Source organism: Pempheris klunzingeri, chromosome 17 (genome assembly GCF_042242105.1).
Source record: "Pempheris klunzingeri isolate RE-2024b chromosome 17, fPemKlu1.hap1, whole genome shotgun sequence".
NCBI classification, from domain to species: domain Eukaryota; kingdom Metazoa; phylum Chordata; class Actinopteri; order Acropomatiformes; family Pempheridae; genus Pempheris; species Pempheris klunzingeri.
Window position 1 is genome coordinate 15,562,824 of NC_092028.1, and position 27,912 is coordinate 15,590,735.

Here is a 27,912-nt window from a genome sequence, read left to right on the forward strand (position 1 = left end):
GAGTTGCTTGATTTTTTTCCCCTTGTAAATACAGTTACTTTTCAATATAAAACGAAAGGAATGCGTAATTAGGACATTCAGACTGACACTTTCTGCATGGCAACACACTGAACAGCAAGTTGAAGAAATAAATCTTTATTTTTCATACTGCAAATTCTAGTAAGGGTGTAATGTGAGCCAAAGACCAAAACAAGTGAACACGCTGTGGTCTGAAAATGCCACGTGTCGTGATGAAAGCAGAACGGTTTGTCGATGTGAAAATTGTCACAACTCATGTCCACAGGTTGAAGAATGCAGGCAGCAGGTGCATGACATTTTTACAGTAGGTGTGTGTGTGTGTGTGTGTATCGTTAAGGCAACAGTCCGGTCTCTTCAAACTCTTCAAAAAGTTCACTTAGATGGCAAAGGGCAATATTTATAGCATCTGTTGTACAAATGTATATACAAGAGGGACTTGGTAAAGATCACTTGTGAGCCTTTTTGGATGCATCTCTGTACAGGTTTGCAGTTTCCTCTCCTCACAGCAACAGATAACATCATTTAAGTATCTACACTGAGATGCAACATTATTAGAAGGACCTGAAGGTGAAATGCAGAGGTCCTCTACAGTACATTCTTTTACTGTCCTATGGCAACAGAAAAGATTCCTAACAGTCATTTTAACGATGAACAAGCGACATCAACAGCATAAATACATTGCAGTATTTTCTTTGACCATTTTTATTCATCAATTTCTCAAGTGCAGGTAAGAATGTGGCCATTTAAATATCACCACCACAAACAGAGGGACAAAAATAGACATGGAAAATATATATATATATATATATATCTTAAATATATGAGCATCTGTGCTGTAAATAGACTGGTCCCGAAATACTTCCACGTGAGAGTTTGCAGCAGTGAGGGGATCCCAGACTCGAATGGCGTTTTATTTCTCAGTACTGGCCAAGTTTTGTCTGGTTACGTCCAGACGAGGAGAAGCTGCTGGACAGTGAAGGCAGCGCGGAGCCGCACGTCCTGGGAAGATGACACAAGGGGTTGTGGGAAGCGAGGATGCGTGGGGGAAATGTGGACAGATCAGATGACCGGAGCGGAGCGGTCGTTGGTGACGGTTGGACGTAGCCTGACTGTGGCGAATGGGTTCCCCCCCCTGTGAAACGGAGATGAGTGAGGAGTAATGAGTGCATGTCTGAGTGAGAGAAGGGCACATCATCTCGTTCGTGTTATTGTGTGACTTACGCGAGGTAAGCAGGGGGAGGTCTTGGGACACCATTAGGTTGGACTGCCTGTGGAGAAAACAGATTCACAATCACCTCTGAGTCACACTCATACATAAGCATGACACATCTGCAGTATGAACCCCTCAATCAACTCCTTTTCTGCCATGTTGGATGAGTCAGCGTCCATTTGATGTTTATTATAACCCAAACACACACACACACATACATATTTTAGGCTGCTGAATGATTGGACACGCTGGATGAATGGATGAGCATCACAGTTTTTCCTTCGGTGATGAGTCACAAGTCAGTGCTGCACCTGAACATGGACGCCATGTGTAGACAAGGATTTAGTTCCAGTCTGTAGCCAATTGTTTAAAAGACAAATACAATTTTCGTTTAATAATAATTTAGGGTTTTAGATATCTTTGAAGATTCAAATGGTAAATGGATTGTACTTCGTATGGCGCCTTTCTGGTCTGTTTGACCACTCAAAGTGCTGTAACACTACATTCGCATTCACAATGCAGGGTGCCGACCAGCTCATCAGTCGCTCACACACACACATTTCACGCTGAAGCACAGTCTCTTGTCAAATGATACTTAAACATGCGGATTGGAGGAGCCGGGAGTCGAACCTGCTCTACCACTGAGCCACAGCCAACCAGATTCACGCATAATATAGATGTGTGCAGCAATTACTCCATGAAATGAAATAAAACAGCATGTGACTCTCCTCTTCTGAGATTATCCTTACCGTACTGACCTAGTTCTGATTACACATGGATCACGCTGTGTATGAGAGACAACAAAATAACAGGCGTGACTGAGAAGTGGGAAATGGACGGAACAAATCTACCTGCAGCCTAATTGCACAACTTTAAAGACGCAATCAAATTCTCTCCACTACTGCAGCTACAAAACATATCTATCTTCCTGAATCTTCCTGTGAAACCCACCAGAAACGTAAACTTTGAGATTGAAACTTTTTCCAAGAAATGAACTAAAAACTGTGTGTATGCAGACAAAAATGGCAATGATCATAAATATGAAATCTCAATGGCCTCCTAACTGTGGAGTTGACTTTAGTTAGGGAGTAGTGCATGACTAAATTAGGCAGTGATTTGGGACACAGCCACTGTCTTGTATACTGTTTGTCACATAAGTGCTGAAGAGAAATAGTTGTACTTCCTGCCAGCTGGCCCTGCTTCGGGGCCTTCCACCCATCAACCTGCAGTATTGCACAGATTCCACAAGAGGTCAGCGGTGGATAGAGCGGCTGACGTCTCTACCGGTGGCGTTTCCGTCTTGGCACAGTCCCTCTCGCTGTGGCCGCTGCCGTTTTCCCACAGGACAGAAAGAGTTTCACATCTGTCCTCTGCTTACAGATGTTTGGATTACAAACCACGTCGCAACAATCGCGGCTGATGAAGTTCACGTTTCTTTAATCGCGTGACTACATGACTGTAGTTTGATGCACACTTGTACAGTCAACATGCCAACTCATAGCTCTGTCCGGGAACCAAGAAAGTCTTCACCTCCATCTGTTCTGCTCTGTTAAACTCTGAGTATCAACACTTTTGATGATGTCGAGATTGAGCCTTTTCTTTCCTTTACTCAGCATGGACGTCAAACCCAAACTTTCTCTCTCTCTCTCTCTCTCTCTCTCTCTCTCTCTCTCTCCATCCTAAATATATTCATTCCTGAGAGTCGTTATCTTTTCTGCAACACAAAGCACCAAACCAGCGAGGGTGCATTTTTTTCTCATGGTGACAGTACATTTCTGAGTAACCCCACCTCTCCTAGCCCTCCTTTTCTGCTCTCCCCTTCCTCTCTCATCTTTCCTTCTGTGGACCAACCTGTAACACTGATACAGATGACACCAAACTAGTGAAAATACATAGAAATAGAACCGGGAGGCTACAGATGCTCTGATTTTGGCTGTAACGTCTATGCGGAGCACAGACAGGAAGAGAAAAAACAATAGGGGGATCAAAACAAACACACAGTGCTATGGGAAAAAGAAACTGACTTCCTCTGTTACATCTTCGAGTTTGCTACCTGAGAAGCAGAAAAACTGATGCGGCACACGTATACTGATAATGAAGGATGCATCCACAAGTTGTTAACTAAGCCAACACACAGCCTCAGCCACCCACTCATACACTGTGCTGAATATAAACCTAAGTATCATAGTCTACTGTAGCAGGGGAGAACTTTTTCCCACACGTTAGTCTATTCTGGGATCTGTGTGTGTCTGTGTGTGTGTGTGTGTGTGTGTGTGTGTGTTTTAAACAGAGTTGACGAAGGGTTTTGTGAGTCACCAGGGCTAATGCAGGATACATTTATTTACCCTGGAAATGCAGTACGGGGCAAAGGGAGGGAGAGGGAGGAATGCACTGAAGATGGAGTGACAAGTGTGCAGATGTGGAGATAAACAGACAAACAACGGCGAGAGGAACTGAAAGAATGAAGAGAGCGACAGAGAGGGAAGGTGCGTATCGGGTTCACCTAGAGTGGAATTCCACCATAATGTCGAGCCAGAGGTGGAGAGACGAAGGTAGACTGACAGGCCTGACAGTGAACACACACACACACACACACACACACACACAAAGCATGGTAAACTTTGGCCGTACTACTGTATGCAGTGGTGAATAATGAATACTGTGAAGGCAAGAAGAAAACCCTTGTTTGCCATCTGGGTCAAACATCAAAGCCTACCAGAATAGCCGCAATGGTAGTGTGTGTGTGTGTGTGTGTGTACGGATGTCTTTAGTTATGTTTATGAGAACAAATTTGGGTTTTAAGCCATCGTTTTGACGTCATTCCTGCACTGTGAGGACACTGACCAAGTTGTCCAGTGTGTCAGCTCCAGTCCACACAGGAAATTAAGGTTACAGTAAACTTCCGGAAATTAATTCAAATCATTGGCATGTGTCAGTTGCCACTTGTCCATGTGAGTAATCACTTGACAGACCTAGTGCGTGTTGTTTTAAACATTGTGAATAGGACACATGTATAAATGCGTGCATTCATAAAAACAAATATATGCAAAGTTCAGCGCCTACCATCCACTACAGTTGAGAAGTGTGAAATGTTATCAGAAGTGGACGAAGGACTACAGTGGCAGTGTCGATGTGATGCAGTGCAGAGGTTGTGTGTGTGTGTGTGTGGTTGTGCAGACAGGGCAGGTGCATTTGATCCTGACATACCACAATGCATTCACACACGGGAACAACAAAAGCTTTCAAAGAGGAAAACCGCAGTTTTTGCTGATGCTTTGCATGGCATGCAAAAGGAAGAACACTGAAGAAGCAGTGACTAAAGCCAAGTTAGTATGGGAAGCGGCTGGAATAATAATATTAGATAATCATAATACTTCTATGTTAACATTTATGAGGACATGTTGAAAAATGCCTGTTGCTGAGATACGGAAAGCTTCATTACATTGGGTAGTGGCGCTATGTGTGCTGTTAGACTTCAGTCATCCTCACTGTTCTAGTCTCTATCCAATGTGGCAGCCTGGAGAAAATACCTCAAGAGATTCATTATCAACAATTTGGGAAAATAAGAGCAGCAGTAAAGCTGGCGGTGGTCTTTCTAACACATTTCTAACCATTTTATTTCCTATCTCAACAGGTTTTGTGTCCATCGTAATCTAAGGTGGGTCATTATGGTGATTTTTGGATAGTCCAAGAAGGATTAAAAGTCCATCCTTCTCCATCCTGAGCCACTGGGCCAAGACAGACCTGCAACCATGTTTCTGCCCACATTAACACTTGTGGACTATTTGATGAGTACTGGAGGTACAAGTAAGCCTCTTAATCAAGGTGCTTTTTGCAGTTTGAGCAACCTAAACCTCAGCCATTCTCCAACATAATGTACCACGTGTTGAGCCAAGAAATTCCATGCTTATGTATGCTTGTCAAAATTGACAATATTTAGTATTCACATTGTTTTCTAGAAGACATGACAAGTGTGCTACCTCATCTTGCTAATAACATATGAGACTAAAGCATTAATATTAAGGCTTAAATCAGTATTGTTGGACCCAATAATTGACTTTTATTGTGCATGATGCACTGAGAGTGTATCAGAGTGTGGTCAGGTTTCCAAAGCAGACATGAAAAGCTCATCTGACACCACCTACACACAAATGTACACACACACACACACACACACACACACACACACACACACACACACGTGTCATCCGTAGTCAAGATAAGGCTGCACAGCTGAGGGTACAGTAGCCATGCTGCAGTAGGTATCAGGTGAGACGTAGCCTCACATTGCCAGTCCTATCACGACACTGCGGGGCGACTGTGCCAGCACAGCAGAGGGGTTTGGCAGAGGACCATTAGTCTGGACTGAATAAATGTCTTAGAATAATAATTTTTTAATGGTAGGGCTGAACTGTGCTAGACTTCCTCGAACATTTCACACACGGCTTTAACTCAAATCAACAGCCAACTGACTGACCGTGGTCTGATCAGACGAGGAGGAGGAGGAGACTGCAGAGGGCGTGGGGGAGTGCTGGTGATTGTTATTTGTGGCGACGCTGCTGGTGATGGACGAGGAGTTGTTCTTGATGGCACTGCGCTGCGGGGAGTCGCAGTAGTCCGCTGGGGGGAGCACCATGGTCGCCTCGTCTGTCTCGGTGTCCTGATGGTGGAGGTTGACCACACTTCTACTGCGGTACGGGGCGGCCGACACGCTGTGGAGGAGCAGGAGGAAGAGGATGTTTCGTATGAGAGATGAGGCGGTCGGGTAGAGGCAAAAAAAGACAAAAATAGAGCAGAGATATATAAAGAAGAAGGAAAGATGAAAGAGGGAGTGGAGAAGGGAGAGCAAGGGGAGAATACGGCCACTTAATCAAACTAATTACAGGACTTTGCAAGAGTCTCCTGGCATGTGTGTGTGCTCCTGTATTTCTATCTTCAACAGCCCTCTGAGGGCTGCATGTTGGGTTTACTGTTACTGATAGAATTAGATTAAGGTTAATCTTAAAGAGGTTAAGATTAAGGTTATGGGATACAAACTAAAAACGGTCAGTGGAGGGTCATCGTATGGAAGATGTGTGTGTGTTGTTGCGTCCCCCAGCGCTGGTTATAGTTTAAACTTTCTGTTTTCCTGACTGGTAGCAGTTGGCTGGAGGCCTCTCTGTGGGAGGTGCAGCACATTAAGATCTAATAAATTAATCCGACAGGGATTAGTCTCTTTGAAGAAAAGGCTGGAGTCGACTCTCTGAACTCTCTCTCTCTATCATCAGCACACAACATCCTGTTTCCTGATATTTTGCTGAGCTCGTCTGAAAGGGCCAATTTTAGATTCATTTCAATTACACAGATTTGAAGGTTATATAATATTTATATAAGAAAAATGTATGTAAAGCTATTTAGTGTCTGTGGATTCTACAAAAACAAAAATACGTTGCTGGTTTCATGAATGCCCTCTTCATCACACTGCGTGATGTCATGTAACAAGATACAGAAAAGTTTCTGAGAGCTAAATGATTGAGGAGATCGACAGCAGAATTCAGCTTCAGCACAACAGGAATCAAAGGTTGAGGAATGGGAGAGTCCCCCATAGGATTAGAAAGGTTATCACTCTAACAGGAGTAACTAGAGGAAACACTGCCAACAATACAGCTGGCTGCAACATGAAACCTGCTGATGTGTGTGTGTGTGTGTGTGTGTTAGCTGGAACGCGGAGTCTCCTTACCTGTTGTTATTCACGAGTGGCTCGGAGAGAGCACGGCAGTAGGATGAGGGGAACCAGCCCCTCCTGCAAGACACAGAGAGAGAGAGAGAGAGAGAGAAGCCAAGTTAGGGGACGATTACATCTGTGGTCTATCCTGCTGCCAGCCTCCCTATCAGCTCTCATTGCACAGGAATCTGGAAGCGTCTCTACATGATTAGCAGAAAGAGCTGCTGCTTTGCCCTCAACTCAGTAACTTCCTCCATCTCTTAAGCAGAAGATTCGGACACAGACAGGAAGGATAAAGAGACAGTTACGGACACATAGAGGCCGATAAGCTTCTCAGAAGAGTTTTGTCGAGACATGAAAGAGCTATTATGGCTCTGCCTGTTGGATATACGGTGTGGATGTGCGCCTATGGTAACTATGGTTGCAAAAAGCTGGAATTCATCACAGTAAAGACATCCTGATGCACGGACGGCTCTGATTTGTAAAGAGAGATTATTAAAGGGTAGCATTTCAAATGTCTTTTCCTTTTATTTGATGGATTTTATCTTCCCCAACAACAACTCTCCTGTTGGTTGGAGACTGATTAATATTAAGGTGCCGCTGCAATCAATGAATGGATCGAGGACTTGTGGTCAAGGTCTTATCTCAACCACGCCGAGCTGACACACAAGTGTGTTTGCTTGAAACTTAAATGAATCATTATGTTCGTTTGATAAATGAGTCAGTGTCTCAGTCAGACTTTGGGGACATTTGAAGTTTCTACTGAGCTCAATAAGGAAATTAAAGCAGCCATTTGTTCCTGCCCACATACACACACCAAAATAAACTTTACTTAAAGATAACAACATCATAGATGATATATAAATATATATAATCAAGGAGTTGAAAAACACAGTGAGAACAACATGATGAAGCCAGTCGAATGATTCAGTTAAATTAAGATGCTCCCACAATTTCTCACCTTGATCTCATAACAAAAAGTTTAATTTCAGCTCGAAAACACACTCAGAGAGAGAGAGAATGAAAAGGTTTGGAAAAAATGAAAAACCGCAAGTCTGCATCACAATCTCAGACCAAGGACTGTGTGTCATTGTACTGTTATAATACAAGATTGCACATAATCAGTATGCAGCCAGTCAGCCTCTCCCTCTATGTGGATAAATGCTAATATTTGCACATTTGGCCTGGAGAATAGGCGTTTCCTTCATGTACCCGCGATAAAAAGCCTCCTACTGGAAAATGCACCTCAGTCGCTCACATCAATAATAGCTTTTATTTATTTCGGGAAGGGTTTTTCCACTTAGAACACACGCTGGTTTCCAGAGCAAATGTTACTGCTGACCACCGAACAGGTTCACTGAAACAAATTGGCATTAATACACACCTTTCTCAAGGACAGCTCACTAATACAGGTAGCTAGGGCTGTTCAGTTTCCTAGACAGGCAAGCAGAACTCCAACAAGCCTGATTAGATGATAAGACAGTGGGATCAGACTGACGTGGAGGAAAGTGACCATGACGATAACACACATAGTAAAAGTGTTTGTTCTTACTACTTTGCTGTGTTATTTTCAGTGCATTTTTGCTCACTGTGATTCAACTGTATCTCTGCCTCGTTGACATTCATTCCTCAGTCTGTCAATAGTGTGTGTGGGTATCTGAATCAGTCTAGGTGTTGCCAGGCGCGTTGCTGGGATATTCTATCAAAGCTGATACAAGACAAAGGGAGAAACTCAGTGAAAGACCCAAATGCTTCAAAGCCAAACCTCCTGCGGGACGCAAAGTCGATCTCGTTGGATGCTGTGTTCTGATAAACATGATATACAATTTTTAAGCCTTCAGGCGATCTAGCTCGCCCGCTTGCAGCTGTGAGGCAGCAAGACCAAAGTTTCACTTTGCAGCACGCTCACTTTTGAGAGCAACTCAGAAATGATTCCTTTCTGCCCTTGATCAGGTTTTTGGATACATTTATCAGGTAATTTCCCTTGATAGTGATAAAGATCAAACCTGATGAATGATTAAAATTCAAAAACACACTTCCAAGGGCTTCAGATCAAATCCCTGTTTAAAAAGTCAGACATCAGAGACCTGAAGAGAGCCGGCTTGGCTGGTGCCAGTGTCTGTGTGGGAGAGCAGGTGGTACTCTGAACTTCTCTCTCTGCCTCACTCCAGAGCGCTATCGTACATCCCACCCTCGGGCCATGCTTTACTTTGATTTCCTTATCAGTGAGTGTTCCAGCTCAGGCAGCACTTGGTGAGCTTAGAGCTGTGTGCGTGCATGTACATGGTCAGCATAGCAATCAGACGAGGGGCCATCTGGCTAGTGAGAACAGTCCAGTCCACCTCATATTAGTCACCTGACTCTTAGGAGGAGCCCAACACGCCTGTATAAAACAACTGACGATACGGCAGTAATGAGGTAGGTGCTAATTAAAGCACACACAAGGAATTATTTCTTGCCGATATTCATTGAAACATAAGGTAACTGAGGTATATATTGAGTGTGCCGTGAACACTTACAGTGCTGTGAAAAAGTATTTGCCCCCTTACAGATTTCTTCTGTTTTTGCTTTTTTGTCACACTTACATGTTTCAGATCATCAAACCAATTTTAATATCACTCAAAGATAACCTGAGTAAATACAAAAAGCAGTTTTTAAATGATCCAAACCAACCTGGCCTATGTGAAAAAGTAATTGCCCCCCCTTGTTAAATCATGTGTGACAATAAAGCAAAAACAGAAGAAATCTGTAAGGGGGCAAATACTTTTTCACACCACTGTACATGAAGTGCATCACACAAGCAATCGAGTGTATGACTTCCATTATTCGTGCTATTGTACTCACTTTCCATTCTTCTCCAGTTCGCCGTACATCCACCCGTCTCTCTCGTCGGGGATGAGCAGGATGATGATGTCTCCCTCGTCAAAGCTGAGCAGCGTGCTGTTGTTGCCTGCAGTGTGTGGGAAGATGGTGCGCACACGTGGCCTGTTCACCATATTGTTGAGGCCTGTGGCGACAGACACGGACCTGGCAAGACTGTTCTCCTCACTGTGGTCTGGGAGGGAGGCAGGAAGAAAGGTAACGATGAAGAGTAACAGTGAGAATATAACACCACGAATCTACAGCCATGCTAAGGCTTCTGCACAAGCTTGAGGCCACAACTGCACATAGGGAGGTGCAAATCGAAAAGCAACACCATATTCCATGTTATAATACCTGTGCTGTTGGTGGTTGCACTGGTAGTGCTGTTCTCCTGGGTGAACATGTTAGCCAGAGGACTGGTCTGAGCCTTCAGAGGTGGGGCCGGGGGAGCAGAGGTGTTCTGCCACAAAACATTAATAATAACGTTAGCATGTAGGCAAATGTGTAGGTGTGTTATATTATATTTGACTGTTTAAGTACATTAAAGTAGGCCACTTACTCAACACCCTCATCAAATGCGAAACATAGCAAAATGCAGGAATTTGCAATCTAATAAAAGTGCCAGATCCAACACACTGTAAGATCTTAACAAGGGTCATTTTAACTTATTGTCTAGCAGTCGTCAGGACATGTTAAAGACAAGAGCTTACATTATTGTGCAAAAAGCTACATCATGCTTAATGAATGTAAAAAAAACGCACGCATAGCCTACGTGAGGTAAATTTATCAACTCCACATCATCTTAAAGACCACCATTCTCTCTTCATTAAATATGCAAAGATGCTCTGAATTCTAATTGCATCATCTACTCTGTAAGAGAAAATTGGTATTGGGTATTAATCTTGAGATATTTTGCTCCACCACACAAAAGAGAAAATGAAAGCGGAAAAAAATCTCTGAAACAAGGCAGCGGCATGTCTTTTGTCGCCCCTTCATCCTTCCAACCATACCACACTGTGCCGTGACGGGGAGGGAGAGGGCAGAGGTGTGATGGAGATGGGCGTGCGCAGTCCCTCGATCATCGACAAGACGGTCTCGGGCATGACGGTGGCGTCGTTGCACTGGTCCTGCCAGCTGCTCAGCTTTGCCGTCAGAATGTCTCTGGCCTGTCCAGCAGGCATGGACACAAGAAAAGATATTAAAAGAAAAAAACATGAGTAATCAGTAGAGAGACTTTTCCATCACTATAGTAACGCAAGGCATTTAGAGACTTGAGATTGTGGGTTTTGGAATAAATTGCTCTGCTGGTGTTTCAATTGCACTAAAGTTGTTGAAGATCTCTTACTGCGAGGTTTAGACTTGTGTACTTCAAGATCTTGTAAACATATTTTGGTCTCTTTTTGTCACCTTAACTCTTTAGCTTTTCACCGCCACTGCACAACAGTCAGTGAGGTGTTTAGTCGAGGAAAATCCCAATATTTTCTTGAATCTAACATGACGAGGGGCAGGAGTGTTTTGTACCTTATCATGGAAGGAAGCCATCTGGTAGGAGAACAAGCAGTGTTTGTCCACCAGGAAACAGAAGCGTCTCTTCTCCTCCAGCAGAGCCTCCTTACAGCCGTCTGCGATGAACAGCTGCATGTCCATCTGACGGCCTGTCAATGTTTCCAGGCACTGACAACAAACAAACATGCACATATACAATCTAATAATTATAATAAGTGCATTTGAATGGCTTTGTCTTTTGCTATCCACTCTCTTGCAAACTAAATAGATCATCATGTCTTATCTTCCCGGCCACATGGTTTACAGCCCTTTCACTGCCAATCGACACACAAACGACATGAATGGAGCGGGGTTCCTTTCTGAATATCCTAATCTCTCTCTTGCAGAGGAGGAGGTATCTTTAGACCAGAGTTTACTTTATTGACAGATTAGGTTGCATTTAGTGTTCAGTGAAAGGACAGAGCAATGGGAGGAAGGAGGGGACAGCAGTGGTGGGGAGGAAGAGGAGAAGGATGTCTTATCTACATGGACAGACTGGGATTATAAAAAGGTCAGAAGGCTCCTGAGAGGATTTAAGACTGGTCTGTGTTCTTGTGCATGTATGCGAACGTGAACGAGCCTGGTCTTTCTGAAATCACTTTATCTTTAAACTTTTATTCTTTTCACCTATCAGCTTTGTGTATTTGATGTTATTCTTTTAATTAGCACAATAAAAACTAACTTCCATTTGTTCAGATAACACACGTAACTCGAAGTCATAACTACACAAAAAATCAGATTAAGTGAACTTGTTCCAACGTTGTCTTTTGTTCCTGATTCCTTGAAATCCATATCGGCATCCTCAGTTAGCTGGCTGGAATTGGCACACCTGTACCAGCTGTTAATATAATAGCACACACCCTCTCTATTCAGCCCTCACAACAGTCCTCTTCTGTAAAAGCCTTAAATGGCAGAGGGCTTATTTACCAGGAAGCTGTGGTGGAATTAGAAACATACTGAACGTGGAAATGTGGTAGTTATTTAGTGGGAGAACGTTAGTGAATCCAACCAAGTGAAATGTGAAAAAATTAAGAATATATCAAATTTTTGTCCAGTTTAATTACTTAACAACATGTTTCTGTGACTGGTCCTCTGGGAGTACTCACACAGAGAGAAGAATACTGCTGAGTTATTTCTATACAGTAAAAGGATCAATAAGTGCGGCAGTGATGCATACCATGAGGAGATTTTACAATCTACCAAGGTAGCTATCTCTGTCAGCAGATGTGATATCGTCCTTGTCCAAACAATGCCATATGTCTGCTTGACTGAATGAGAATCCGTCTTTCTCTGTGCAGGTCTGTCGCTCCGAAGCCAAGCTGTCCTTACATGAACCCGCCCATTTAGACCTGCTGGTATCTCGCTCAATACCTGGCTTTATGATAGCAGGCTTACCTTTATGTCAACAAACAAGCAGATGCAAATGTATGATGCGAACATGCACACCTACACAATAACGGCAGATATATCACTCTCCCAGCTTCTGCTGGCAGGAATGAGACCTCTCCCTTTCCTTCTCTTTTCCTGACGTTGTTTTTTTTTTTCCAGTGAACCCGCTGCAGTCACCTGGGACATAATCCCTCCTTGTTTTTATAAGGGCAAGTTTAACAGCAGCACAATCAACTCACGAACACCAAGTATTGTTAAAGAACATAATATAGACCAAAGTCAGATCGGCTTTATGAAAAACTGAAACCTTTAGCTCAGCCTCATGTTACTCAAAACAAGTAAACAAAATTAGCATTTGTTGCATACATGAAACATGAAACATCGCTGCAGATGATGGATTATAGGTACATGCGTTGACTCGGTGGTACAGCCACAGCCGAGTGTAATGGTGGGCCATAATGACAGCCCTTCTGCTGCTGTTAGAGACCAAAGTTCAAACACAATCGGTTAATTTGCACTTCTCCTTTGCCATCACTCTCACTGACAGGTCTAAGGAGTGGTGAGGGGGTAGAAGTATCTATGTGCAAACTGATGTCTATGGGGCATTTCTATGCCCATTTATTGCAAACTGTTGGAGTGGACGTGACGCTCATGCACGTGCGTCCAGTTCCACAATGACACACACCTCTTTTTAGATCTGATGGAAGTAATGTGCAAGCATAGTTCTGTCGTTATATATACACACAGTTTTAGTGCAGAATTTTATGCATCTGTTCTTAGATCAGCATAAATGTATTCATCACTTGAATTCATTTAATTAATTGAGATGTACTACAGGGTATCTGTAATTTCATTAATGCCCCTGAAATTGTATCAAATGCATTAAAAGTCTTTTTTTCAGGTTTTTGTTTTGGCAACAAATACTGTAGCATTTAATGTCACTACAGATAATATGAATGGAAAAGACAGAGAGAGAAGAAGAGAGTGAACACCTTTCCAGAATTGTAGAGGTGGGCGGCATAATTTCTTCTAACAAGTGGGTGAGGGGAAAAAAGTGTGAAATGCTATTTCCACACACACACACACACAATCACTTTATATCTGTCAACACTGCTGCAAGCTTGTTGCTATGGACAACCTATGTTTATCCTGGGAACTATGGGTAAGAAAGAGCGAGGGGTGGCAACACAGCGATAAGACATAAGAGAAAATTGTATTACGTACCTCGCCTTGAAAATTAAACCACACTTTTCCCTTTCTGACATATAGAGCCTTGATGCAGAACTCAATCTTTGTTAATCACAGAGTAAAACTTGCGCTCACTTTTTCTCTGGTAGGGCCTTTTCATCAGTTGTTTGACGGCACTCTCACTATTTTTCAAATCCCGTCCCTGCTCTCTGACGGATCGTTCCCGGGCTTTGAAGTGTCTTTGGTGTCTGGTGAATCATCCTCTGCTGTAAACTCCTTCCTCTAAGACCTGACACTCCTGTTTGCCGGCCCATCTCTGTGTTTGTAGGGTGTCTAAATCCTAATACCTGGTCTTAAATCGGATAAGTGCGCCCAGCAGTGAGCGAACTCTCTGACTCATGGCTTGGTGGGATAGTGAAGCACAGAGGAGAGGTGAGAAGGAGGGAGGAAACAGAAGGGGAAGGAGGAATATAGATATGGGAGGAGTGGGAAAACAAAAGAATGAAAGACTACAGACTAAAAGAATATTTGAGGAAGGAAGTATAATTTCTAAGAAGCCAACAGGGAAGCATCCATATTTTCATAAAGATACAGTTCCCTATTTGTAAGAGACATTTTATTTTCTTGGATCCTTTCAGTTGCTCTGACACATGTCTATTTAAAACTACACTGCAATTTAGACTAAAAAGAAAACACATTTAGTGATTTAATAATGTCTTGTTTTGTCTGACAAAAAGCCAAAAAACCTAAAAGTTACACAGTTTACTAAGATATATGAAAGAAAAGCAAAAAATCTTCACATTTGAGAAGCTAAAACTAAAGCATGTTCAGCATTTTAATGCTTCAAAACGTAAAATTTGTCAAAATAGTTGTTTTTCTCGATCAAATTATTGATTAATTGACTAATCACTTCACCTTTTGTTCACAGCATGCTTCCACTAAGGGTGACAGCTTTATATAACTGGAGAAAGTTACAGTTTTGCAGCTATTGTGGTATTATGTTACCATCAAGTATTTTTTCCTGGGTAATGATAAAGTCTGTGCAGAAGGTTAAAGCTGCACTGGTCATGTAAAGTGACATAATTGTGTGATTCCTTCTGGGTCGTCTCTCTCACTTTAATTCTGCCAGCCGAGGGGAAGAGAAAACCGTGTTGACAGAACACACAAACCCTTAAACATTCACAGATGCACACAAACACAGACACACACCCCGGCTGCCTGACTGGATCGAAGGTAGGGAGGTTATGCAAGATCTGAGGCTGCTGCTCTCAGGGTGCAGCTTTACAAATTGTCATTCTGCAGAGATTAGTCCATGTAATAAAAACTTTAACTGGCTGTAATGACTTAACACTCCTAAGTTATTAATTGTGTACACTCAGGTAAATCACATTGACTAAATCAAAGTGACGTATTCTCCAGAATGGAACAAGAATTGGGACTAAAGACATAAATTAGACCAAAGTTTTCTTTTTCAGTCCATCAAGGCTGGGAGCGGACAAAAAAGAAGCCAACAACAAACATGGACGTTCTCCTGCATGACTGCACAGACCAGACACTTCACACATTGTCCCCAACTACTGTTACACTGGCTTTGACATGCCGCGGCTCAGGTGTCAAGGTTTGTGAGTAAGTTTGTCTGTGTAATTATGTCCATGCACATATGGACATGCGTGTGTGTGTGTGTGTGTGTGTGTGTGTGTGTGTGTGAGAAAGAGCATCAGCGTACGCTGTGTCACGTGTCTGTTGGTGTGTCTCACCTCGCTCTCTTTGTTCTCGTACTTGTTAGCGTTCTTGCCTTGGCTCTTTCTCCTCAGTTTCTTCAGGTCAGACTGGGACCTCTCCAGAGAGTCCTGCTTCATCTTGTGCTCCATCTGGTACCTCTTATAAGTGGCCTGGAGCAGAGGAAAGATCCATGTGACTGCTGGAGCATCAGCATAGTCTATGCCACAACCATATTAGACAGCAGAAATACAGTGAGTCTTAGAATAACTGGCTCAATACTGCATTTCAGTGGTGTAAAGATTGAATCATTTTGCCAGATACTATTTGTCCCCAGGTGTCAGTTTGTTATTCGCAACTGAGGTGGAATAGCCAATGTGACCATTTACACCAGGTGTGTGTTGGAAACAGTATATTTTGTGTTTAATACCCCCCACCTTTTATATTTGTATTATTTTAACCCAAACCATGATCTTGTCCTCAACCTAATGAAGTAGTTAAACTGCGACTAAAACCTGATAACGATAAAAGAAAACTGAGTCTAAATGTAAAAAATATATACATATTTATCTCATGGGTGAAAGTCCTGCATCTAAACCATTCATCCAACAAGACACTTCAAAGCATTATCTAACCTACATATGGGGGATGGACCATTATTATTACTACTATTATTTGTTATTTCATTTCAACTGACATTTTATTTAATACAAAGCTTTGATATAATATCTTAAATTTAAACTAAATTGGATTAATTCCAGACATTAGAGTGTAAGAAACTGATGATAATCATAATAACACATTAAAGGTTGTGCAGACGTTTGCTTCTGTAATGCACTGCTGACAGCGAGTCAATTGTTGTTTTGCAGCAATAACTCCCATTAGGAGATTAATTAATTGCATTCATAATGACAGAAAAGTATAGCACTGAATTGCTGGATTAGGCTACAGTGTTTGGCTGTAAATGTCACTGAGCGATCGGTTTTACATCCATCTGCCTGCACTGAGGCCTTTAGCTTAGAGACACGATACGTGTGCATCGCAATCATTCACTGTCACTGACTGATGAACATGAAAAATGTACTTGACACCAAACCAAGGAAGAGAACAAAAACATGACAAAACCTACTTTTAGGTGGCGGTGTGTGTTCACATGAGGGGGATGGATGGAGTGACTCACAATCAAACATGCACACACGCACACACACACACACACACACACACACACACACACACACACACACACACACACACACACACACACAAGCAATGCTGTGCAAGCGCTCACACACACAAACTACTCACTGTCATGTATTTGACATCCATGTCAGTCTTTCTCTCCAGCTCGGCTATTATCTCCCTGTGGAACCTCTTAAACTTCAAGTGAGGAGGATGAGGAGGAGGGACCAGAGAGGAGAGAGTGAAGAAAAAAAAAAAAGACACTGGTGATTACAAACTTGATGGGAGGATGGAGAGCAACAGTTTGTCAGTTAGCTGCTAGTGGCAAATGGAAAATACTGGAAGTCTCACAGAGAGAAATGGGGAGTGATCATTTAGAGTGAATCGGTGCATGTGTGCGGGGGTGAGAGCCGAGTCCAAGGTTGCGCTTATGAATGAGTCAGAAACAAAGCGTGGGAATGCCCACAGACTTCTCTCATTTTCTCCCTTTCTCTCCCGCTCCCTCTCATTAGTGTGAGGGTGTCGAAGCGCTCCCATCACCAAAGCCTTGTTGAGATGCGGCGGCAGAGCCCACATTGGGCGGACTGATGAATTAGAAGACCCCATTACTGAACGCACGCAGGTGACCACGGAGACCTTGTCGCACACGCAGCACACGCCCTCACCGCAGTCCGCAAATGGTTTTTGTTCTATCATTTTCTCTGACCTGAACTGATACAGTGACTCACCAACAGGAGTCCATTAACAAGTCAACCCACTTGCTAATACTGTTTGCAACAATGTCTCAGAGGAGTGCCGCACAACTTTTCTGCCCCACAGTTCATCCGTAGCAGGTTATTTTCAAACCCTGGTATTAGTTATTTTGCCAAACACAAAAGCTTGTTGAACAGTCTAAGAAAATAAATCTCCTGTGTTAGGATCTAAAAGGTCTACGAAAGAGCTTTATTAACAGTGTTACCAGTTATCGTGGTACAGTGCTGAATGAATTTTTGGATTACTGGATGGACAGATTAATGGAAATTAATCTGCAACTATCAATAATCAGTTAATTTAAAAGTTATTTATTAAAAGTCAAACATTTGTAAGTTCCAGCCTCTCCACTGTGAGATTCTCTGAGATTCTTTTTCCAACCTCATGTTATCACAAGCTGAATCCCTTTGAGTTTGTAACTTTTGTTTTGACAAAATAAACAACTGGAAGATGACATCTTGGTCTCTGGGAACGTCCAATGGGCATTTGTTCTTGATTTCTATCATTTTACAGACTAAACAATTCATACATTGATTGAAAAAAAAAATCAAAAGATTGATTAATTATGAAAATAGCATTGCAGCTTTACTGTGGTGAAGCATGCCAACAGCCCAAATCAGGCTGTACTTTCTTAATACACCAAACTGTAATGGCTCCAGCTGCTGTTTTCCCAGGACATGTTGAGGCCTGCCGCCTGTTCTCAGACAGGAGGTAAACCAACAGGTGCTGCTACGACCTAAACCTGTTGTTTCCCTTCTTCATCCAACCTCTTTGCATTGTGCTTGTTCACAACGACACCGTATTGTGTTAGGTGGGGGGGGAAGCAGAGTGTCTATCTGTCCAAAGGTGTGAGGAGGAGAGAGAGAGAAAGCTACTGGCTGACTGTTTGTACCACCACATGGTGCTCAAGCGAGTGGAGGCTTCATTTGCGGTTGTCTGGAAATATAACGAGCGACAGTGTCAGAGAGCGACAGTGTCTGACAAAGTGTATCTGGGTGAGGCAACAGGATTAGAGAGGCACACCATGGAGGTAACATGAGAAATCCCAGGAAGCCTTTACAGTGCAACAACATATGTGACACTCACGTTTTCTTCCAACTCAAGATGAACCTTCCTGTGGACCTCTGAGATTTCCATCAGCACTACACCTGTCAGAGAGAGAACAAGACGGAGAAAGAAAAATGTGCAGGTTAATGTGAGGACAAAGACAGGCCAGCAGTAATCCAAGTGTTTGGTCTTGTTTGCTTTTTCTTTCTGTCTTTTCTGAACAGGAAAAAACGTTGTTATGTAAAGATATTGTGAAACACTGACAACAGTTTACAATGACAATGAGCACAATGCATACATTGTATATGTACCATATATGAATGAATGTATTGCTGAGAAATGATGCGCATCATTTGCAACCTTTAAAACCATCAAATGTCATTAGCAACAGATTATGACAGAAAGGATTTTCTTCGTCGAGATGAAAGGAGAATAAATACATGTGCCTGGACTAGAAAAACCAGAACATCTACCGCTCGGCTAATCAAAAAGAGCTCAGATGGCAGCCAGCCACAAATTATAACCTTCTATGTCGGCATGGTGCTCACAAATGCAATCAAATTAGGATTATGGAGCACAATCATTATGCGGAAAATTGTAATTAAATTTCCTGTTGACCTCCGCGCTACATAGCACAGCACACTGTCAGTTATTCATAAGTTATCCGAAAAAATCATTAAAAATCATAATCATGCTTGACTCTCGGCATTTTACTGAACAAGCTATTGCAAATAAATAAAATGACATGAATATGACCTGCTATGTTTTAATTACAGCTGCCAAGCACTCTTCTAAGACCACAAATTTAATAAATAATAGTAAAGAGTGATCCCATGTGCAGCTTTATGCATTACTAAGAGAAGTAATTCTACTCTGAGCCAGATGGCCTTCATGCTGACTTATGTCTGTTTCTAACATACTGTTTGTGGCCTGGATAGTGCTGCTCACAAGCCAAAAAGGACTCTCTGCATGCCTGTTGTGTCTGGTGAGGTCCCTTGACTGTTTTTAACACCCTTCAGACGACTGTTAGACAAGAAGGAACAATGAGTGCATTTGCGAGAATGTGTGCACGCCAACGATTCTGGAAAACTTGTAGCACAGATGGAGCGTCACTTCATTATGAGAAGCAAAAAAAGCGAGAATGATCAGCCAAACTACAGCAGCTGAAATGTGGCTACAACTTCAGACTGCTCAAAAAATGCTTCTGTTTTAAACCGTTTGACAGACATGTTTAATACAGATTGCTATTCCGACTAGAATTACAATAGGATTATTTACAGTATACGCTCGGCATATTTCCTGTGATGTTGGATACATGACAGATTGAGGACTGTATCTGTGTACAACTCAATCATGTGTCTTCTTAGACATGAAAGCAGGATGCAAATCTTCAGAGAGGAAACTTGATACTGCATGTTATGACTTTTTCCTGCTCTGAGCTTTTCCCATGGGCATGTTGTTTCCACATACAGAGATAAATAGATAAATGTCACAACAAAAAAAAATCCTCAGCTGCCAAGAAGTACAGCTGTACAGTACACAGGGCTGTTAACAGGGATGTAGCCTTGAGATTTTTTTTTTTTAAACACAGATTTTCCAGTGGACTGATACAGAGGCCTCGGCGTCAGAGCACCTTAACTGTTAGTTTGTCTTTAAAAAAGGAAGACCTGGGCTGTCGCAGAGGAGGGGCACTGGCTCAGTGAATAAAAAACACTTCAGTCATTCAATATTTCCAGATTTGTTAAGGTTTGTAGACCAATATTGCAAGAAATGTGAAAAGCAGCCATCCACACAAACGGTTTTCTAAAGATTAATAAAAGGCAAACACTGTCCTTTTGCCTCGGTAGTAATTCACTGGGTTCAATAAATCTATATAACTATAACTCCATCAGTGGAGGTGCCTCCTGTGGAAAAAAAGAGAAGTCAGCTTCCGTTTCTCAACAGCGTTCTGATGTGTAGAAATTTACTATGCAAATCCCTGACAGCTGTTCAATAGGCCGTCAGTGTGATGTATCACTGTGACCAGTACGTTCAGTATGTAAACAGTGCCCTTCCCCGCTCCATCTTTCTACACCTTCACTGCCGCTCCTTGCCTTATGGCGACGCTGGCTCTTTCACTCAGTGCAGTTCAAACAGCTCAGCAGACAAAGGCCAACAGATCATCCAAGCAAATCTGCCCTTTGACAGAGCAGGAGAAAAAGAACTGTGGGGGGAGCAAAGGCTGGGACAGGAAAGGCGGAGAGGGTAGTGTGTTGAGGAGGTATATACCAAGCCAGGGAAAGGTACACTAAGTACTGAAGAAAAGGGATGACGAGTGTGTTGGAGTGCTGCACATAGCATAGAGACAGAAAATAAGAAACTGAGAAGGAAAAAAAAGATGTAGAGGCACATGTTGGAATAAGAAAAGCCACCACATAAAAGTGAAGGACGCTGGATTGAAAGCGCTGCCAGCCTGACCTCCCAGGACTGAATGCCTCACTCATTTGACCTTAAAGTCCACTTATCTTACAATAAGAACAACGTAATCTTTAAAGCGTCAGCAGGTGTGGTATAGAGTCACATACCTGACGGACCTGTTTATTTGAAGAACATCGAAAGTTGTGAGTCATCAATGTATTACGACATCTGAACGATAATGTTGATGCTAATGTGTCGTGTTACTGATGGTATACAAACGTCTTCACTGTTGTACAGCAGCGTGACGGGGATCGACAGCCTTTTTCCAGCTGTTCACGCCTGTTTATTTACTGTTGTCAAGGTCTGCACAAAACGTTGCCGGGCAACAGCTGTTCGATTGAGCAAGGTGTGAGGGCAAGAGTGTGTCACGATGAAGCACCAGAAGCAAACCGCCGCCATTAGCTAACAAAACCAAACCGAGATAAACCCACACCATGCAGACGGACTGCCTGCAGCTCTGTTTGCCTGGGCTCCAAGTGGGTCTGGAGTCACACTGTGCTTTGTGGAGGATTTTTACATATACTACTGCAGGGGTGATAGCTGACACACACACAAAAGGTAACACCTTACAAGTCAGCAAGCTTGAGTGACAAGTTTAACTTTTGCCTTGGGTGTTGGAGTGGATGCACAGAGGTTTATGATTAGGTTTGGTACCAAACTGTTCACTGTTGTGGTTCCTCTGATTCTACACAGTCACGTCACAACACCGTCAGGAGCTGCATGCTTGGCACTGTGGTCATTGTCCCAGAGTCAGCATGTGCTGTTTGAACAGCACCGCCAGTTAAAATCATTACTTCTACTCTTGTCTCTGGTCTGATGGGAATCATGCAAGCAAACCTTCCATTTTCTGATGCGTCATCCTCGGACACCAAATGAGACAAAAGAGAAAAAAAAAAAATGCTATTGTTCCATCTTTTCTTTCATAATCCATGATGTACAGATGGATGTGTCACACTCATCTGTGTGTGAGTTTGTGGAAAAGCACAGACTTGTCATTAAAAATGCCTTCTGTGAAGAATGAACTCGATTTCAACAGATATGACAAACAGTAAAAAACTGTTATTAAGCTTCATTTTTGAGCCACAAGCTCCGTGGCTACCGTGGAGCCGAGATAAAGAACAGCAACAAAAAAATAAACAGGAGATAAACAACTCCCTACATTGAGCTGATTGACAGGATTTTGCTGGTCGCATGCAAAGCGGCCCAAAATTCTTCCACAGTTTTTGACTGTGGGCAAAATAATCCTGGCATCAGAGAGGGCCACCTGACACACCATGCAAACATGGATGGATTATGTAAAGTGGGCATGATGCCATTTGAACGGGCCAGGGCCATCAAAGGACGGTGTGTGTTTGTGTTTGTGTGCACTTGTGTGTGTGGGGGGGTCTATGAAGCATCTGCAAAGCCCGTGCTACTGTAAAAAGGACACGATTGGATCAGATTCACTTCCCTGCTGTCAACAAAATGCTGCGCAGTCATGGCGTCTAAACGGCTGTTAAATACTCCTCCGCTAAACTCTCTGAGGAAACAAACAAAATGTTTTAGGTTCCAGCATCTGTAAAACTGAAGTTTTCACCTCTAATACAGTTGGAGGATATAAAGACTGAACACAGCGAGGCCCAAAGTCATGGCGTCTATACATTCTGGTCCTTCTGATATTAATCCTTGTTCCTGGTCTGACCAGAGAGGGAAACAAGTCCGATACCTGAGTGCTTGAATGAAACAACTGTTGACATTTGAACTCTGGCAGAGGAGGAGGAGGAGGGGGGAGACTAAAGGAATTAGAGGAGGAAGGTAGGACGACGAGGTGCTCCGGTCCTTCAATGCCTCTCGAGAGTATCTGGTTTCTGGTTGGCTACGCGTCACTGAAGCTCAGGTTTCTGATGGGGCAGCTTCACTACGACCATGAGCAGGCTCAGATGCAGAGACTTTCTTACTCTCCGTGAAGCTCCTCATGTTTCTAGCGAGAAATTCTGCTTCCTTATCACTCTTTAAGCAGAATCTATATTGAAGTCTTGAAATCCTGACAGTACTTAGTGTCACAGGTTGGACATCCAGGCTGGTAAGTACAAACTCCAGATACAATACATTTGGGTTTACAGGCCTGGTCTATTAGATTAGATAACTTTTTGTGCTGTGTGTTTAGTCTCCCTGTGTTCTACATAATCCCCCATAATGACTCAGACTGAACTGATCTGTCATGAGACCAGAGTGCCTCTCCCTGTCTCTGTCTGTCTCCCTCACACAGGGATTAGTGAGTGCTGGAGTGTGTCCACAGGTCAGGGGTGACTCAGCCTGGACATCATGACATTATTATGACTTCACCCTACATAAAACTGTTTTGTTATGCCAATGTCTGTGTCTACATCATCTATCAGACTTACCACTTCTGGTTTTTATGTTTCAAACAGGGGAGCAGATTTGACTTTATTTTTGAATATAAATGGATGGACGCATGTAGACATTAAATACAGGTGAAAGTCAGTTCAAACAAATGTGTTGCCTTTAAAAAAAAATTTTGGGGTGAAAATCCAGTAGTGTCAATCCTTTGTCATCCCTTAAATAGGCGGCACAGTATCATGACATATCAACTTTGTTTTTCAGAGACTGAAAGGAAAAGTGCATCACCTGCACAGCGGGTATACGAATGACAAACCAAAGCATTTCTGCAATGGTGCTACGTTTACATCTAGAGGGAAATATGTGGGAAGACGATCTTAAAATACGGTAGAAAAAAAGAATGCAGTCACATCCATGAGCTCCACACAGCTGTGCACTATTACCGTGATGCACCAGCCAAAATCATTCAACAACCTGTAGATGATGACAAAGCTCTCTGTGAATCATTTGTGAAGAGGTGACAACTTTCAGCCAACCAAATCCACGGAAAGATCTCAGACTACTCCTGCAGCATAATCCACTTCTTAGTTGTCCATTTTCTCAAGTGCTGCAACCACAATCACTGATTCCAGCAGTCTGAGCAGATGGAGCGATGGAAAATACTTGTCACTATTGGAAACCATTGTAACAATCATGAATGAAAACCAGCCAGCCACAGTTATTCATGGAGGAGTAAATAACAAACTTTTACCAACTTTTCTCCACACGGTGAATGTTTCATTTTTTTTTTGGATGGAGTGTCACACAGCAGGAAAATGACACCAGGTGGCACTTCCCATTGTGCTAGCTGAATTTAATTAGCAGTTTTGCAGCATATCAGCAGGGGAGTTGAGAGACAAACAGTGGTTAAATCAAAGTGTGCCACTGGTGACAATGAGTTAGGACGCCAGACATCTTTGGACTGCAAATGAGCTTGTGGGAACTGAAGCCTGGGGAGTTGGCTTGAAACAAACAGAGATCCAAACAAACCCTGTGCCACAGCGTATTCCTAAGCTCACCACGTGCGCAGTAGGAGATCCATCACACATATCATGCTGGCATTAATCAAAGTGTAGCTGCTGCTGTGGATGAGCTACAGTGTTTGTGTATTCCAGTGTCAGAGAGAAGGTTTGACAGCACACACTTTAATATTTTTCCCCCATCAAAAGCATACATACATTTGCTCAAAAGTGCATCATGATCTCTTCTACAAAAATGACTGCGGGTTGATTTCACATTTTGTGAATTACTTGTTGAACTTTGCATCGATTCCCCACTAAATATGAAATATAATGACATACATTATATTTGATTTTTCTGCCCAGGCTGAAGTAAAGGGTGATCAGGTTCTTTGCTTGATGAGCTCAAGCTGACAGAGCTTTAGGTCAGTGACTGAGGCTAGTTATGTTACCTTCCTTTATCTTGCATTTATTACCATTTACCTCATTGAACTTTTGCTTACATACATTTGTCAGACTTTCATGTCTGTTGATTGTGAGGCACTGCTATAAAAACACTTATATAAAAGAGAGAGAAAGAGAGATTAAACAATTGTTGGTGTCTGGTGCACAAGATTCAGAAGAGATACTCCAGATAATGTCTTCCATTCACATCTTCAGCTTATATTGATAAATTACAGACATAAACCATACAAAAGTGCCCCTGGAAACCCCGGCTTCTGAGACCCAAGTGAGATAAACAACTATTTCAGGGAAGCAGAAACTGTTTCCACAGCCTGCAGGTTTTCCCTAGTTTATCCCAGCAGAGAGCCAGAGGACAGAGAAACATGGAAACTTACCTAATTCTCTGGAGACAGGAGACACTGCAGCATTCTCCCCAATCTTAGACATTGCATCAAAATACAACTTTCCCGCCAGGGTCATTGCTGGGAAAATGATAAAATGATCATTAATGTTTATTAGAGTAGTTTGGGAAAAATATAGGCTGAAGACCACTGAACACCCTGAATATTCACTAAAAAAAAAGCTACTAACTGCTGCCCGTTAATGTTAATGTGGTAAAAATGCTCACCTGCCACTGATTTCTCATAGTTCTTTCCCAGGTTGACCAGATTCCTCAATCCTGGGTTGAACTGTTCCATCACACTCTGGGAAGGTGGAGACACAAAGGAGAGACAGTTAGTCATGACTTCATTCAAGGATTCCAGTGTTATGTGGATGAAACAGCAGTGAGTTCACAGGTGGGTGACTGAACACCTGACTGACTTCACATTCGAATAAGGTGGGAGGACGACTGAGACACACACGCAGTCAAGTTAAACCCTGTTGACTATTTATTAACAGGAGCTTTGACCTTTAGGCACAAATTCACCTGCACGCCATGGCAGGCGCTCCTGATTTTTCTGACAGATAATGACCAAAGAATGAAAGGCAATACTGCAAAAGGAAACAAAAGAGAACAAACACAAATGTGAGAATGAGAGGAAACAAAACCAGTTTAACCAAGATGAGTCATTTTTTCCCCGCTTCAACACACCATTCTGGGTTTATACAAGGAAAGGCCCAGCACAAGTGTGGTCCTCGTTGTTTTAATTTCTGGATTACTGTCACAGAGTGAAACTGGCATCTGTGATCATAAGTTGGACTCAGCACTTATCCCTGTAATTATGTTAAATATTGAGCTATTCTTTCTCCATGTCAACTTATTGATGACTATGAGAGGATTAGGCCTTAGCTTAAGTTCACACCCAAGACCAGAATACAGGAAATGACACAACGTTAGCAAACCGCCTGTCAAACAATGTTTCATGAGCCCAGCAGTGATTACAAATGTCTGTCTTTGTCAATAAGTGACACATAACCTACTGTTGCTCTGAGAGCACAGGTAAGCAAAGACACACCGGATCCTCCAATTTTAGAGCTCGTGAAGTATAGAAAAGTGTGAAATCATTCAAAATGCGAAGCTAAAAAGGACACAACTTGTCCCTTATTTGCTGCCCTGTCCATGCCTGTATATTGTATTCTGGGAGCTTTGGGCTACTGCTGATTATAGCAGTGAGCCAGAGGTGATGGCTGCCGAGGAGCCTGCTGTATAATCTTACCACACAACACACACGGCCAGCTGAATTATTAAACCTGGAGTCTTTTTCCTGCATTTCATCACACCAAGGAGCTGTGAGGGCTGTCCCGAGACGAGGCCAGCAGACAAAAGCTACTCAAGAGGGCTAAACGCTTGTGAGGAGAAAAAAAAAAAAAAAGCGTTAAGTCTCTTTTATTCCCTCCTCCAGCCTCTTAATACAAACTCATACTTCACTGTGCCTGTACCTGTGGAGCACAGCATGGAGATCTGGCCACACAGCGTGAGAAGTTAAAACTTCATCCATTTATGCATGATTTCTCCTCTAACCCCAGCGACTATTTATTAAAATAGTTTTACGAGACCGGTTTCCCCCACCATCTAACAGTACAAAAACTTTAAATTTCACCTCAAGAGGATAAATTCTACTTAACTGCTGGGTGGCACAGATGTCAGGCTTGCACTAAAGAGCAACTCGGATGATGCTGATCGAGCCAGGCAAGCATTTTAATGAGGAGATGGCACTCCTCGGGTGGGGCTCTTCTTCTTCTTCTTCTTCCTCCTCTTCTTCTTCAAAACCAGTCATCCAAACTCACTAACAGTCCCAGTGACTGGCTCTGAGGGCTCCTCTGAACTCCAGCTGTTCACAGGCTGCAGCAAACTGCTTCAACACTGGAGTTTTACTGATGAAGAGGTTCTACTAACATCTACCCACTTAGAAACCTGTCCAGAGCACTGACACACTATATCATCATAACACATAGTTAGCAGCCCATAAAGGGACTCCATCTTAGCCTGGACAATTAGAGCAGGTTAATATTCAGCTACATAAAAGTGGGGTTAATGAGAGGCACCTGTTGGACGTTCAGCCGGTACAAGTGGAGCGTGTTTGGCACCGGTAGGATGGACCACAGCGGCTCTAAAGGTAACTGTTTCACTGTTGGACACATGGATGTATGGAGGTGTATTTTTCTTTTCTTTCCTCTGGTCGCACCTGTTGTGTTCACAGCAGCAGGCTGTACCCACCTTGTATGTACTTTCAGTGAGCTTGTTCACCTCATCCGCGCTCCTCGACATGTTTAGTTCCCTGGCGACGCCCGACAAAGAAAGAAAATTATATATAAATGGTAGAAGGAAAAAAAAAAACTACAATAACGACCCAAAAAAAAAAATAAGGTCCAGCAGGTGAGAGTGACCAAACCTACGGACGCATAAAATCCCTCATAGTCAGCAGGAGACGCAAGGAGCGCGCGCACACCACCAAAAGAAAAAAAAAAGATAAACCTGAGAAGGAGAAAAGTAAGACAGGAGCTGTCTGTCGCTCCTCCCGCCGCTGCTGCTGCGTGTGAGCACAGAAAAAGGCTGAGCTGTCAAACTTGTTGTATGTAGGAGGTGAGTCCAGGAGGGGAGGAGGCCTGTGGAGGTAGGA

General features: G+C 42.8%; 1 protein-coding gene across 1 annotated transcript; it reads right to left on the reverse strand.

The window, feature by feature from the left end:
* Window positions 1-119: 119 nt before the first annotated feature.
* Window positions 120-27,583, reverse strand: LOC139217146 (BAR/IMD domain-containing adapter protein 2-like 1). Its single transcript, XM_070848436.1, has 14 exons — window positions 27,510-27,583; window positions 25,479-25,554; window positions 25,246-25,332; window positions 18,651-18,712; window positions 16,941-17,012; window positions 15,674-15,808; window positions 11,316-11,468; window positions 10,805-10,960; window positions 10,149-10,254; window positions 9,777-9,987; window positions 6,948-7,010; window positions 5,706-5,940; window positions 1,240-1,286; window positions 120-1,150 (listed from the first exon to the last, which is right to left on the reverse strand). The coding sequence occupies exons 1-14, from the start codon at window positions 27,558-27,560 to the stop codon at window positions 1,078-1,080; spliced, it is 1,527 nt and encodes a 508-aa protein (XP_070704537.1). The 5' UTR covers window positions 27,561-27,583; the 3' UTR covers window positions 120-1,077.
* Between the last annotated feature and the right edge of the window lie 329 nt (window positions 27,584-27,912).